Below are 15721 nucleotides of genomic sequence, written 5' to 3'. Positions count from 1 at the left end.
GGTTCGAATCCCGCTTGGAGTGCATACTGTCGTTGTGTCCTTGGGCAAGACACTTCACCCACCTTTGCCTGTGTGTGTCCTTGGGCAAGACACTTCACCCACCTTTGCCTGTGTGTGTGAATGTAATTATGTGAAGCACTTTGGGGTCAATGCAAGTTGACTAAAAATGTGCTATATAAATAAAGAAATTTAAATTTAACATAGCTGACTTATCCTTCACAATCAGCAGGACAGAATCACCTGTTATGAAGGGAATAGCTTAGTGAGTCCTTAACGTGAACTCTATTGAAGTTTAATTTATCTGATCTAAGAAGATTAAGAAATGTTCCACCTTGTTAGCATCTACTATCCTCCCGAACTGATGGGATAAGCCATGATCTTATTAAATGGTGGCAGGCATGAAGAACTTGATGACCTACTCTTGCTGCTATTTTCTTGTGACCTTGTGAGTCAGTGCACCATATTGAACCACAGATGAAAGAAACACTGAACGTAGAAAGGGAGTGTGATATACTCTGGGTGGGGGGGGCTTCAATGACCACTGACCAAGCTGCCCAGCTCCTGGACACAATTCCTTCATTATATTGGTAGCAGGTAGTGAGTGAAGTAGCAAGCAGGATAAACCAAATTCAACTAGTCCTGACCAATCTGATGATTGGCGATGCATTTGACTATGATAATGTGGCTATAAGTGACCACTGCATAATCCCTGTGGATATGAAATCCTGACCACACGTATACATTGAAGCCATCTCTCAAACAATAGATCATCTCAGAGTTTTCCACTCTTGCCTCATCTAGTTACTAATGGTGGTGGGCAATTGAACAGTAAAAGGGATAGAACACTCCAAGAGCACCTCTATCCACAACAATTTCAGGGTTCAGCAAGTGAGTGCTGAAGGTCCGGTCAAGGTATTTGCAGTTATGATCAGCCACCACTGCCAAGCAAATAAGTAATTGCAGCTTCTTTTGAGATCTCTAACATCATAAAACCAGATTCCAGACAATTGGATTAGTTTTACATAAATCCATGAAACAGCTAACAGATTAGAGTCAGCAAAGACCATGGGATCAGACCAAATCCCAGCCGTAGCACTGAAGACCTGCGCTACAAATCTGGCTTGTCTCTAGTGAAGCTGCTACAAGACTGATATGTTACTGACAATCCAGATATTGCCTTCATTTTATTTTGTTCATAAAAGACAAGGGAATTCCAATCCAGTTAATGACCATTCCGTCTTATGTCATTCATAAATAATAATAAAATAAAATGGTGTTATAAAAATGACAGATGCACACAATTTCCTGTATTTCTTCCTTCCATGTGTTTGGTCTAAGCTATATGTATAGTTTGAAATTCAATTAAGTGAACTGGGTAAGCTTGTTGTGATATTTGCCCATCTCAGTGCTTGCCATTTCACCACACAGAACCCCACATAACAGGATCCTAATGGTGCTTAGTTGCACCACTAAAGTGCTATTTTATCCATGTTTTGGCATGGTGTAACTTTGTTAATATAAATATATATACTCAAGCAACTGACAGCATGCGTAGCATTATTGATGCTCTGCATGCAGTTATTTGCTGAAGTATATACATAATTTTATGAACAAAGTTCTCAATTTTATTTTATCTTAAGGGGAAACAGACAACCAAATTGCCAAGCAAAAATCATACCTGCTGTGATGGAAACATATGTTGGTGTTTCTTTACATGGACCCCGTAACTAAGGGTGTCAAAGGTTATGAGGAGAAGGCAGGAGAATGGGGTTGAGAGGGAAAAATAGATCAGCCATGATCGAATGGTGGAGTAGACTCGATAAATCAAATGGCCTAATTCTGCTCCTATGTCTTATGGACAGTATATGATTGATCTCTCCAGTGCCCTCTGTGTGCATGATAGTGCCTTGAAAATTCGGAGGACAATGGTAATGCAACTGGTGACATGGCAAAGGTAAATGAGTAGCTGTTCTACACAATCATTTCATATTTTTTCTTAATTAACATTTAACTGGGGTTTTTGTTTCTTATGCTTGAAAAGATAATTCAGTTTAAAAAGATGTACAAAAACACTTTTTTTAAAGGATACTGGGATGAGGATAGGTGATTGTGAATGGGATATTTGTTATACTAATTGTATTGGTAAGGGTGATTATAGGGTGATGGGTTGTATATATGACTAAGAGATACTGTATAGTATATGAGGGTTTTTCTTTTCTTTTTTCTTGTTTTCTCTCTTTTTTGTATGGCTTTGTAAATATTTGATTAGTGTATAAATGTAAATAATTCGGTGTACATATGGTGTACATATAGCTGCTAAATTTGTATGATAATTATAAGCAGTTGAATAAGGGGTGGGAATTAATAAGCTTTGGCTTCTTCCTGCTCCTTTTCGGACACATACGATTTCATTTATTTATAGATATTGTTTATGACACTTTATAAATATTCTTGTTTTTTTTTGTATTCTGTTTCACACTTGCTTTTTATTCTTTTATTCTGTTCGAAATAAAGAATTAAATTTAAAAAAATAATAAAAAAGCATTTTATATTTGGTGCAAGATGATTGGGTGGGATCAGTGGACATAATTTGACTGGACAGGAGTGGCAGCTACAGAATCTACTAAATATCTTTAGTCAGAGGGTGGTGAATCTGTGGAATTCTTTGCCACAGAAAGCTGTGGATATTGCCAAGTCAGTGGATATTTTTAAGGCAGATATAGATAGATTCTTGATTAGTACGGGTGCCAGAGGTTATGGGGAAAAAGCAGAAGAATGGGGTTAGGAGGGAGAGATAGATCAGCCATGATTAAATGGTGGTAGACTTGGTGGGCCGAATGGCCTAATTCTACTATTCCTTATGACCTTATGATGAAGACAGTTGGAGATTGTCAGGGAGATGGTGTGAGTGGTGGGTTGAAATTACTCTCCAGATGACTGTGACATTAAGCAGATTAGGTAGGTATTTGTGAGATGATTGATTGAGGCTGGAGGACATTGGGAGAGAATGGGTTTTGGAGTGTGGGGGATAGAGATTAAAGTAATTATTAATCATGAAAGGTGACCTAAAGAAAGATAAATAACTTGGACTTCCCAACTGCAGCATCGGACCTGTTAATATAGGCAAGGGGAACAGGATAGACATTTTATTTTCACAATAATTTTATTGTGTCCTCATTAAGATAATGTTCCTAGGGCATAGAATTATTGAATTGTAAAAATTTGCAATATAGAGAAACATTCGACACATCAAAACTAATTTTCATCCTTTGTTTTACCAGAATCATGAATCTATATAACGATGTTGCATGCTTGATAGTCTTTGCCCTGAAATATATTTTCCTTTTTATGCCTTGTATATCGAGCACTTGACATTAATATAAATTTTCCAAAGTTACATATCATACAACCCATTGTAAGTACAAAAACATGCAGTGTCATTGTCTAAAATCGTTGTCTAAAAGTTACAGTGAGAGTTATTACCCACTCCTTTAATGCAAAACAGTGCCTCATCATTATTGCATTGTGTAATTATGCAACAGGGATAAATTATATTTGGTGTAACCCTTTTCAGTCATGGATACTCAGACTGATGACTTAATATTTAATGAAAGAGGGGGTGAAACAAAATCAATGCACAAACACATAGTTATCATTACGGATATGCTGTCTTTAATGGACTTTTTTAATGGAGAAAAACACATTTTCAAAGAGAATAATAATAATAATAATAATAATAATAATAATAATAATAATAATATCTTTTATTGTCATTGCACATAAGTTCAACGAGATTTGGTATGCAGCTTCCATCCGATGTCATAACTTAAATAACGAATAAAATTTAGATTTAGATACCCCGAGAACATGGTTTGTAAAAAGAACATTAAAACAGTAAAACAGTCAAAACAGTCAAAACAGACTAAAGTGCAGATGTGTCTGTGCGACTTGACCATCCGAGAGAGACAGTCCATGGGGGTGGGGGGGCACTCAGCAGGGCCGGTTCAGAGCCGCTATAGCTCTGGGAATGAAGCTGTTCCTGAGTCTGGAGGTGCGGGCGTAGAAGGCCTTGTAATGTCTACCGGAGGGAAATCTTTATGGATGCTGACGGCCTTCCTGAGGCACCGTGTGTGGTAGATGCCCTCCAGGGCTGGTAGTGGTGTCCCAATAATTTTCTGCGCTCTGTGGACAACACGCTGAAGAGCTCTCCTCTCCGCCTCCGTGTAGCTGAGATACCACACAGAGATGCCATACGTTAGTATGCTCCCTTTCGTGCAGCGGTAGAAGGTTGTCAGCATCTATTGGGGGCAGACCAGTCTTTTTTAATGTTCTCAGGAAGAACAGTCGTTGCTGTGCCTTCTTGACCAGCGCAGCAGTGTTGGTGGACCATGGATGCACTGCAGGCTGAGGAGATCTGGGCTGCATCAGTCAGTAGCCGGGGTGGGAGATTGCAACCTGGTCCACCCTGTTTCGACGAATGCAATCAAACTGGTGTGCACAATCAAATAAGGTCAAATAGAACAAGTTGTCCTACAACTTTAGGCTGTGCATGCCATATGCAAGAAGAAGCAGTAGCCCTCAATGTGCACCTGGAGAACAGTTTTTGCAGGAGTGCACCAAAAGATATTGAATTGGAAAAGGAGCCTGTACATGATTAATTCTGGCTTGCTATTCTGTGTCACCAAGCTAATATGAGATGAACTGTTGAAACCCACTATGTGTGGAAGCTTCACTAATGCTTCTAGATTCAATGGAAAAAATGGCTAGAGATATATTTTTGTTCATTTCAATCTATATATCTACGTGGAATGGGAAGAAAGCAAGCTCAGTGACTGCATAAACACTCAGTTTAATATTTAAACAATACAGCTCAATAATTAGTACAAAAGGGAAGGTGTGTTAACGTGTCAACTGTGAAGTGAAGACTAACTCTGTCGTCTGCTGCACCCCAACAGCTGTTCACCCAGATCGGTGTTGATTGGTCGCCCTAGATCACACCAGGTCCACGCGGGAGCGCGAGCTCGATGAACAAAGGCTCGAGACCAAAGTGGGTCGGCCACATGTTGGTGCTTGGTGCCACATTAACCCCCCCCCCCCCATCAGAACCGGAGTATTGGAGGCGTTTAGGCTGTCGAGTGAGGCAGCCTGATCTTTTGTACGTGTCTCCTGTGTTCGGGGTTGCAGCTGGTTGAGTTGAGGGTGGGTTTGGTCGTGATGGTGGACATTTGCATTTCTCATCAATTGAGCTGATTAATAGTTTCATGGAGAATCTCCAGTTGTCTGTCGTTGTCCCAAATATGCTTCATGCTTCATGCTTCCACTTAATATCCCTACTCCACTGCAGGATTCAACACTATGTACTTTGCATGCAGCCTCTCAGCTAATGTCGGGTCTGGGTGGCTTTATGAACAAGGACCTAATTTATTTAAAAACATTCCCTATTTAATTATTTGTTAGCATTCTAAAGTGTTTTAAATTACTTTTTCACTTTTAAATAATTGATCATTTTTCATTATATGTTCATCTATCAGATGTTTAGAAGCTGTTTGAAAGATCCTAACAGCAAAAGGCCCTCGAATGTCACCAGGCATTCTGATGTGGGGCATTAGGTCAGACAACCTGTAGGGTCTATTTGCCACTGATAATCTGCTTTACATTGTCAGGTAACTTTGAGATCTGGAGAATCAGCTCATACAGCCCCTTCCATCAGAAAAAAGAAAGTTCTGGGAAATGTGGATTATGGACAGTATCTGTTTCTCGCTTTTCTCTTCAACAGGGGAGGCACAGTGGTGCAGCAGTAGAGTTGCTGCCTTACAGTGTTAGATCCTGACTACGGGTGCTGTGTGTACTGAGTTTGCACGTTCTCCCAGTGACCATGTGGGTTTTCTTCGGATGCTCTGGTTTCCTCCCACATTCCAGAGCCGTGCAGGTTTGTAGGCTAATTGACTTCGGGGGAAAATTATCCCTAGGGTGCAGGATAGTACGAGTGTATGGGGTGATCGCTGGTTGGCGCGGACTTGGTGGGCCGAAGGGCCTGTTTCCACGCTATATCTCTAAAGTCTAAAGGATGATCTTGCATGATCTTAAAATTGATAATCCTTTATTTCAATAAATAATAGTGACCATACTTTATGGATTCCAGTGATCGGATGTTACACTTGCTTGATAAATCTGTACCTACCTTGGACATCAGATGCATACCTAGCAACCATGTCAAATACATTAGGAAACATTGCAAATATTCAACAACTATTCTTTGAGAAAATCTACCTGTTTCTAGAACAACATAAGGTGGACATGATTTGGGCATTAAATCTGTGAAATAGTTCTTTCCTGCAGCATATTTTATGGAACCGTAGAATTAAATGGCATCCCCAGCCTCCTGCTGGCAAATCTTTTGTAAATTGAGCAATATAAGAATATGTCAACATTCTGTCAAAAAGAGGAATGAAATTGGAATAATGAGAGCACTGAAGTGATAAATGGAAATATGATCATTGGACAATTAGTTTTAATTAGGTGAAGTTGGACTGATGCACTGGAAGGGCCTTATGAATAGTGGATTAATTTAATGACTTGTTCAAACAGTGCTCATATTAAGATGCTTGTTATATTCTGCAACCTTTATTATTGTGAATGCAATATGTTTTGAACAAGAGACTGAAATGTCTTCATATTATACATAATAGCATTCTTTAAAACAGGTCACTATGGTGGGTGCTGCTTTTCACAAAGTTCCTCACTGTTTTCTCACTATCTCCATGGAAATGTTGCATCTGTGAGTTTTCTGTCATAATTAAGGTGATGAGTAAATAGTTACCTGAAGTGATTGTTCAAAGTGCACGACAATTATATTGAGCTAAAAGTACTGGGAATATGTACCAAGTGCCTATCAATTGCAAATGCATCTGTGGTAAACAGGTAATTGAGGATTTATTAGCATTCCGTCTGAAGAGAGGAAATTACTATGGTCTGCAGTTGGGAGTGGAGTGACAGAAAGGCTTGAAGATTTTCAGCTGTTCAGAGAACCAGGTGGAATTTAAAAGGCAGTTCACACTTAATGAACCTGGTGGGCTTTTTTTTTTTAAGTGCCATCCTGTCATATATTTTGATGTTAAATAAATTTCCTCATAAAGCCCCTGTCCCACGATGCGAGTTTACCCAAGAGCTCTCCTGAGTTTAAAAAAAAATCAAACTCATGGTACTTCATCACGAGTATTTTTTTTACTCTTGGAAATTTTTCACACTGTTGAGAAAACTTCACGAGTTTCGCATTTCCCGAGTACCTGCCGTTAGCATTATGAGCCACTACGAGACATCCACGGGCTCCGACGTACCCGCTATGCACATTCTACATACTTACCACGAGTATGATTTTTTTTTTTAACTCGGGAGAGCTCTTGGGCAAACTCGCATCGTGGGACAGGGCCTTAAATTATCTATTTACAAAATTGAAATTGAAGGGAGGTTATTGACTTGGTTTACAAATGGATTAAGCAGTAGGAAACTGAATTGAGATAATGAGCAATTATTCAAATTGGTAGGATGTGAGAAGAGATTTATGGTCATGAATGAGATGGTCGAATAGAAAGTCACAAATCAAAGTAGTTCACAGGGTTAGTAAGCAATGTTGGTGGAAGAACTAAATTGCAATGGTATTAATAGATGAAATAAATGACTGAAAGTGTGGCATCATGGATTTTAAAGGGGATAGAACAATATACTTCCCAAATGGAAATAAAAGCTGGAAGCAATTGGGGTCACCAAGGAAACCCCCCCCAAAATGGATTTACTTGCATTTACCTGGAGGGTAGGAGAAAAGAATGGTGTAACTAAATGAAAATTTGGCTAGACCTTATTTGGCGTAATGGCCTAACCACCTTAAAAAGGATGTATTTGTTTTTTCTTTCTTTGTTTACTTTCTCTAACAATTCATTGCTCTATCAACTGGATAATGGATTCACCAATGGCTTATTGTTGCAGCAACTCTGGCCTGATCCTTTCAGAGATATTTGTTATGTCCTGCGCATCCGCCCTTGACATTTACTGTAACTGAACCCTATCTTATTCTCTTTCTTTCCCAGTTCATTTAAAAGTTCTTGACCTGATATGATAACTCTGTTTCTCTTTCCGCAGATATTGCCTGACCTGCTGGAGTGTTTCTGTTTAATATTTTTATTTCAAATCTGTAGATGTTTTGATTTTCAATAACTGAGGGGAGGGTGGGGTCTCTTGAAGACCAGAGAGCTGTTTGTTGCAGCTTCCCTCTTATATAACCATATAACAATTACAGCACGGAAACAGGCCATCTCGGCCCTTCTAGTCCGTGCCGAACACTTACTCTCACCAAATCCCATTTACCTGCACTCAGACCATAACCCTCCATTCCTTTCCTGTCCATATACCTATCCAATTTATTTTTAAATGATAAAATCGAACCTGCCTCCACCACTTCCACTGGAAGCTCATTCCACACAGCTACCACTCTCTGAGTAAAGAAGTTCCCCCTCATGTTACCCCTAAACTTTTGTCCCTTAATTCTCAAATCATGTCCTCTTGTTTGAATCTTCCCTACTCTCAATGGAAAAAGCTTATCCACGTCAACTCTGTCTATCCCTCTCATAATTTTAAAGACCTCTATCAAGTCCCCCCCTTAACCTTCTGCGCTCCAAAGAATAAAGACCTATCTTGTTCAACCTTTCTCTGTAACTTAGGTGCTGAAACACAGGCAATATTCTAGTAAATCTACTCTGTACTCTCTCTATTTTGTTGACATCTTTCCTATAATTTGGCAACCAGAATTGTACGCCACACTCCAGAATTGGCCTCATCAATGCCTTGTACAATTTTAACATTACATCCCAACTTCTATACTCAATGCTCTGATTTATAAAGGCCAACACCAAAAGCTTTCTTTACCACCCTATCTACATAAGATTCCACCTTCAGGGAACTATGCACAGTTATTACTAGATCCCTCTGTTCAACTGCATTCCTCAATTCTCTACCATTTACCATGTATGTCCTATTTTGATTTGTCCTGCCAAGATGTAGCACTTCACACTTATCAGCATTAAACTCCATCTGCCATCTTTCAGCCCACTCTTCCAAATGGCCTAAATCTCTCTGTAGACTTTGAAAATCCACTTCATTATCCACAACACCACCTATCTTAGTATCATCTGCATGCTTACTAATCCAATTTACCACACCATCATCCAGATAATTGATGTATATGGCAAACAACAGTGGACCCAACACAGATCCCTGTGGCACCCCACTAGTCACCGGCCTCCAACCTGACAAACAGTTATCCACCATTACTCTCTGGTGTCTCCCATTCACCCACTGTTGAATCCATCTTGCTACTCCACTATTAATACCCAACAATTGAACCTTTTTAAACAACCTTCCATGTGGAACCTTGTCAAAGGCCTTACTGGTCCATATAGACATCTTCCACCGCTTTACCCTCATCAATTTCCCTAGTAACCTCTTCAAAAAATTCAAGAAGATTAGTCAAACATGACCTTCCAGGCACAAATCCATGTTGACTGTTCCTAATCAGACCCTGTATATCCAGATGATTATATATATATTATCTCTAAGTATCCTTTCCATTAATTTGCCCACCACTGACGTCAAACTAACAGGTCTATAATTGCTAGGTTTACTCTTGGAACCCTTTTTAAACAATGGAACAACATGCGCAGTACGCCAATCCTCCGGCACCATTCCCGTTTCTAATGACATGTGAAATATTTCTGTCATAGCCCCTGCTATTTCTACACTAACTTCCCTCAATGTCCTAGGGAATATCCTGTCAGGACCTGGGGACTTATCCATTTTTATATTTTTCAAAAGTGCCAGTACTTCCTCTTCTTTGATCCTCATAATTTCCATAGCTACTTTACTTGTTTCCCTTACCTCACATAATTCAATATCCTTCTCCTTGGTGAATACCGAAGAAAAGAAATTGTTCAATATCTTTCCCATCTCTTTTGGCTCTGCAGATAGCTGTCCACTCTGACTCTCTAATGGACCAATTTTATCCCTCGTTATCCTTTTGCTATTAATATAGCTGTAGAAAACCTTCGGATTTACTTTCACCTTACTTGCCAAAGCAACCTCATATCTTCTTTTAGCTTTTCTAATTTCTTTCTTAAGATTCTTTATACTCCTCAAGCACCTCATTTACCCATGCTGCCTATAATTATTGTAGATCTCTCTCTTTTTCCGAACCGTGTCCAATTTCCCTTGAAAACCATGGCTCTTTCCAATTATTACTCTTTCCTTTCAACTGAACAGGGACATAAAGATTCTGTACTCTTAAAATGTCACCTTTAAATGTCCTCCATTTCTCTACTACATCCTTCCCATAAAACAAAATATCCCAATTCACTCCTTTTAAATAATTTCACATCTCCTCAAAGTTAGCCTTTCTCCAATCAAAAATCTCAACCCTTGGTCCAGTTCTGACCTTCTCCATAATTATATTGAAACTAATGGTATTGCAATGGGCTTCTGGCCACAGTCCTTCCCTTGCTGAACAAAGAGGCCCAGCTGAGTGAAACACTTGCCAAGCCTAAACTATATGCCCCACACCATGTACCTGAGTGGTCAGAGATGTCACATTTCCAGGCTCACTGGCCTTTTATAATATTAACAACATTTTAAAAGCGCTCAGTTCTATTGGAAATAAATATACTGCAAAACAATTCAAACATCTAAGGAGTTCTGCTCACCTGACTGCCCACCCAACTGAACTGCCAATAAACACAGCAGAATTACAAGTGTGGAGCTCAGCTGGAGTTCAGGACTGGAGATTATCCTGTTCTTGGGAGTTCAAAGGTCCAGAGTCCAGTATGGTGGTACACAGATAATAAGTTCTAACAGTAACGTCTCTCTATACTTTCTTGTCCATTGAGATTATTGCTTTCTGATTTTAGTGGCAATATTATTCATTCTCCAGATGGACCCATTCTCAATTCATGAACTCCAAAGGTTGTAGATTTGAAGAAATCTGGTGCAGTTATCTTTCATTAAAATTGGTTGCTTCAGATCAAGCCCTTTCACACCACATACTTTTTTGTCAAATCTGGATGTGGCTTCAGGATTATCCTGGAAGTTGATTACATTTTTACCAATTCCCGTAGACAAAACCTCTCCAACATTGACTTCTCATCTTGCCCATCACACCATGACGCAAGAAGTGAAACAAATTCATGGGGTGGAACAGTAATGTAGCTGGCAGAGCCCCTGCCTCACAGTGCAAGAGATTCAGGTTCCTTCCAACCCTCCAGTTATCTTTATATGGAGTTTACATTCTCCATGTGACAGTGTGGGTTTTCTCTGGGTTCTGCAGTTTCATAGGGCATAGAATATTACAGCACAGTAACAAGTCTTTTGGCCCACAATGTCTATGCCAAACATAATGCCCAGTTAAACTAATCTCCACTGCCTTCACATGATCCATTTCAGCCTATTCCCTACATTTACTTGTGCCGATCTAAAAGCCTCTTAAACACTACAATCTTATTTGCTTCCACGATCACCCTGGCTATATGTCCAGGCATGTCCCAAAGACTCGCATGATTGTAGATTCATTGTAAATTCATTACCCCTGATGTGCTGATTGGAAGAATCTGGGGGAAGTTAATAAGAATGTGTGGAGAATAAAATGGACTAGTGTGAGATTAGTATAGATTGGTGCTTGATGAATGGCACCGATTAGTTTCAATGGCTTAATAACTCTATGACCAGCATGCTGGAGTTTTCACAAATCTTGGCCCATTCTCTTCCTCATGCACATCTTGACTTTGGTTAATATCTGCCCAGATAGTGTTAACTTCCAACTCTACCTCTCTGTTAATTCCTTTGAAAGCTCCACTGCTTCCATGTGTGATGCTTGTATGCTATCCAGTCTTGGGTGAGCTTCTGATAGTCATGTAAGGGAATAGTGTAGTGGGTGTGTGGAAAGCCCGGAATTAAGGCGAGGAGCCAGGTGAATTCTGTAAAGGCTTTAATTAATACAGCACTACTCTCTGCTTCAGTGGGAGACTGAAGACCAATTGCCACTGAGAGCCCCTGCTCTTATACTCATGGCTGGCTGAGGGGGGTGAACCAGGGAGTAGCTTACTTCCCAGGAACCGCCACAATAGCATCACTTAGAGCAACTCAAAGGCATTGAGTTCCTTTTATTAATAAACTCTGTGCAAAGACTGTGTTGTGAATTTGAATAAGACACAAGCAGACTAGAGCTGTAGTTGTAACAGGTCTTTACTCAGCACAACAAGCTGATGTGCAGGGGAGGCCTTGAAGAAGAATCTCTGGAGATAATCTCCTGGAAGAATCTCCCTGAACTCAAACTACATTGAGTTTTTATGCTCTTTAAGAACAACAATACCAGGTGATTGACCATAATTTCAAAATTTACAATTGCACTATTTACTTCAACATTTTAAGGGGTAGACAAATAGTTTCATAGAATTATATATTTACAAGGGAGGTCACAACTGACAAGATTATCAGACACCTTTGTTGGGACAAAGTAGTGCACAACACAATTCTAAAGAATTCTGAGGACAAAATCTTCAGATGCCCAAAATTAGTTGGAAGGAACTGCAGATATTGGTTTAAACCGAAGATAGACACAAAGTGCTGGAGTAACTCAGCGGGACAGGCAGCATTTCTGGAGAGAAGGAATGGGTGACGTTTCGGGTCGAGACCCTTCTTCAGAGTTTGTGTCTGTTTTCCTCTCAAAATTAGTGTTGTAAGGGCTCATTCTCTAGGTGCACAAACGTCCTGGATATTGATTGACAGACAAATGTGTCTGTTACCAAGCCTTGGCTAAGTGACAAAATAGATCATCTGGAATCTTCCTTGATGTCTGTCATTATAGTGAAAAATATCTTAGCTAAAGACGTCTGAAACCTGATTTGATGTAGTCCAATTACTATCGTTGTGGTTTTTGTACGTTTGGTTGATATGTGCAAGGTTTTCTCATAGTTATCTCATATCTCTTAAGTGGTCTCCTGCTGTGAGCCAGTGCTTTGCTCTCTTCACAAACTGTGGTGTTTATTCAGTCAGCTGAAGTCTAGTTCTTGTTTGTATTACTGGCTGCTACCCTATAACTCTTTATTTAAAAATTAAAACTGCTGGAGGAACTCAATGGGTCAGTCAGCTTCAGTGGCGGGAAATGGACAGATGACATTTCGGGTCAGGATCCTTCTTCCCTCCACGGGTGCATTCCTCTGGCAGTTTGTTTTTCACTCAAGATACTTGGTTCATCTGCAGTCTCTTCTGCCTCCAGCTACTGATCCCTAACTGACTGTATTTCACCAACCTGATGTAAAATCATTGAATACAACAGGCTGAGGCAAATCATTTCATCTTGAATGGATGAAAGCAAATGAAACCATCAGCTATTTATTGGAAAGATAGACACAAAAAGCTGGAGTAACTCAGCGGGCAGGCAGCATCTCTAGAGAAAAGGAATAGGTGACGTTTCGGGTCGAGACCCTTCTTCAGACTGAGTCAGGGGAAAGGGAAACGAGAGACTTTGAACGTCTGAAGGCTGTCCAACCCATTCCTTCCACCTGAGGGAGGATGAAATGAGTCTGATAATACCAGGGATACAAATGTAAAGAAGTCAGCATCATTTCACAGGCACCATCAAAGACTGTGCCCTCATATCACAAAGTGTTAAATGGCACTCAAAGGACTAATTAAATGAAAACTTTTATTTGAACTAACCATTCTGTAAATCTCATCCTTATGCTCATAAAACTAACTGTGTTCATTCTATTGCTGGTGAAGGATGGCTATTTCAGTGTCTTACTGCTCACAGAGTTAAGTATTTGCCTAATGTTTTGACAGATGCATAAGGAAAAACATCTAATGTCCACCCCTAATTTATGTTTTTCAGCTGACAGACCACCAGCTCCTGTCAATGTCACGGTCAGTCACCTGAAGGCCAACTCAGCCAGTGTGTCCTGGGATGTTCCTGAAGGAGATGTTATCATTGGTTATGCAATATCACAACTGGTAATGCTACACAATCTCATTTCATTTCTTGGTTGCTGTTTATAAACTCTATGCAAACTCGCTTGCTGCTTAAAGCAGTTTTGTCCCGCAAGTGCCAGCTTTCATTGAAATCAATGTCGGACCAATTAAATCCACCTGAAAGATAACACTTACAAATCCCGTGATCTCAGAGTTGTGAGTGGTCATTTGAACAGCAGGAAGCTGAAGCCTTAGAGTGATAAATATTTCTGCAGTTTTCTATTTTCATTATCAAAGGAATGTATTAGATTAGATTAGATTAGATTAGATCCTTTATTTGTCATTCAGACCTTTCGGTCTGAACGAAATGTCGTTGCCTGCAGTCATACATATAATAATAAACAACAAAACACACAATAAACACAAATTAACATCCACAGTGAGTTCACCAGGCACCTCCTCACTGTGATGGAAGCAACATCTTAAAGTTACTGTCTCTTCCTTCCTCATTCTCCAGTTTATTAAAGCTCATATTTTATAAGATATTAAAATAAATATGGTGCAATTTTCACATATAAGAGCATATGCTGAAGCCAAGTTTCTATTGGATTTGATTCCATCACTGAAAAAAAATGTCGATTTCCACAGGGTTCTTCAGATCTCTCGCCGCAACTTCCTGGGGAGATCTGCAGAAGCCTGGGGAACAGAGTAATTGGCCACTTATGCCACTGAACAAGGCCTCTCCCAATCTCCTGCTAGAGTGCTACTACAGGGTACTGAACTGGAAACATACTTCCAACAGCGAGGGCCCTAGATTTCCTTGGAAGCACACTTCTGAACTCAACATTAACCCTGGCACACTGTTACATTTTGGGAACTTTTGACCATGTTTGTAGTGCGGCACGTTGGCATAGCGATAGTCTTACAGCGTTGCCTTACAGCTCTGCCTTACAGCGCTGCCTGGAAAACAAGCTGGATGACCTCAGGGCGAGGATCAGATTCCAGCGGGACATAAGGGACTGCAACATCCTCTGCCTGACCGAAACATGGCTGTCCTCACTGATTCCGGATCAGGTAATCTGCCCAACCGAGTCCTTCATTGTCCACCGTGCTGACAGAACAGAAGAATCTGGGAAATCTAAGGGTGGAGGAGTCTGCTTCATGACCAATAACAACTGGTGCAACCCTGGAAATATCAAGATGCTTTCCCGTTCCTGCTCGCCGGACCTGGAGCACCTGATGATCTCATGCCGCCCATTCTACCTTCCCCGGGCGTTCGGCTCAGTGATCGTCACAGCCGTCTACATTCCACCGCAGGCGGACACCGACATGGCACTATCGGCCCTACATGATGTGCTATATCGACATCAAAACAAGTACCCGGATGAGGCTATGGTGGTGGCTGGAGATTTTAATAAATCAAATCTTAAGAAGGTCATGCTGAACTTCTACCAACACATCACGTGTGCCACCAGGGGGGAAAGAACATTGGACCACTGCTGTATGACATTCCGGAAGGGCTACAAGGCCGTTTCACTCCCTCCCCTAGGAAAATCTGACGACGCTGCCATTTTCCTGCTGCCAGAGTATAAACAGAGGATAGTTCGGGAAGCAGCAGTGACGAGGGACGTAAAGCGGTGGTCCGACCTGTCAGAGGCCATGCTGCAAGATGCACTGAGCGATGTCGACTGGAATATGTTCCAAGCAAGTTCCAGTG

At 40.5% G+C, this 15721-nt stretch overlaps 1 protein-coding gene across 2 annotated transcripts in view; it reads left to right on the top strand.

Annotated features, from left to right (window-relative positions):
- Positions 1–15721, top strand: part of LOC116973364 (fibronectin type III domain-containing protein 4-like) — a 219743-nt gene that overhangs the window by 97187 nt on the left and 106835 nt on the right. For both annotated transcript variants that reach the window (XM_033021353.1, XM_033021352.1), the window contains exon 2: positions 13928–14046. Coding sequence is in view for 1 of the 2 variants with exons in the window: in XM_033021352.1 (XP_032877243.1) it covers positions 13928–14046 (119 nt within the window). In the remaining variant the exon portion in view is untranslated. The remainder of the gene's footprint in view (positions 1–13927; positions 14047–15721) is intronic.

Source organism: Amblyraja radiata, chromosome 5 (genome assembly GCF_010909765.2).
Source record: "Amblyraja radiata isolate CabotCenter1 chromosome 5, sAmbRad1.1.pri, whole genome shotgun sequence".
In the NCBI taxonomy this organism is placed as follows: Eukaryota; Metazoa; Chordata; class Chondrichthyes; order Rajiformes; family Rajidae; genus Amblyraja; species Amblyraja radiata.
This window is presented reverse-complemented; position numbering and strand designations above follow the sequence as displayed.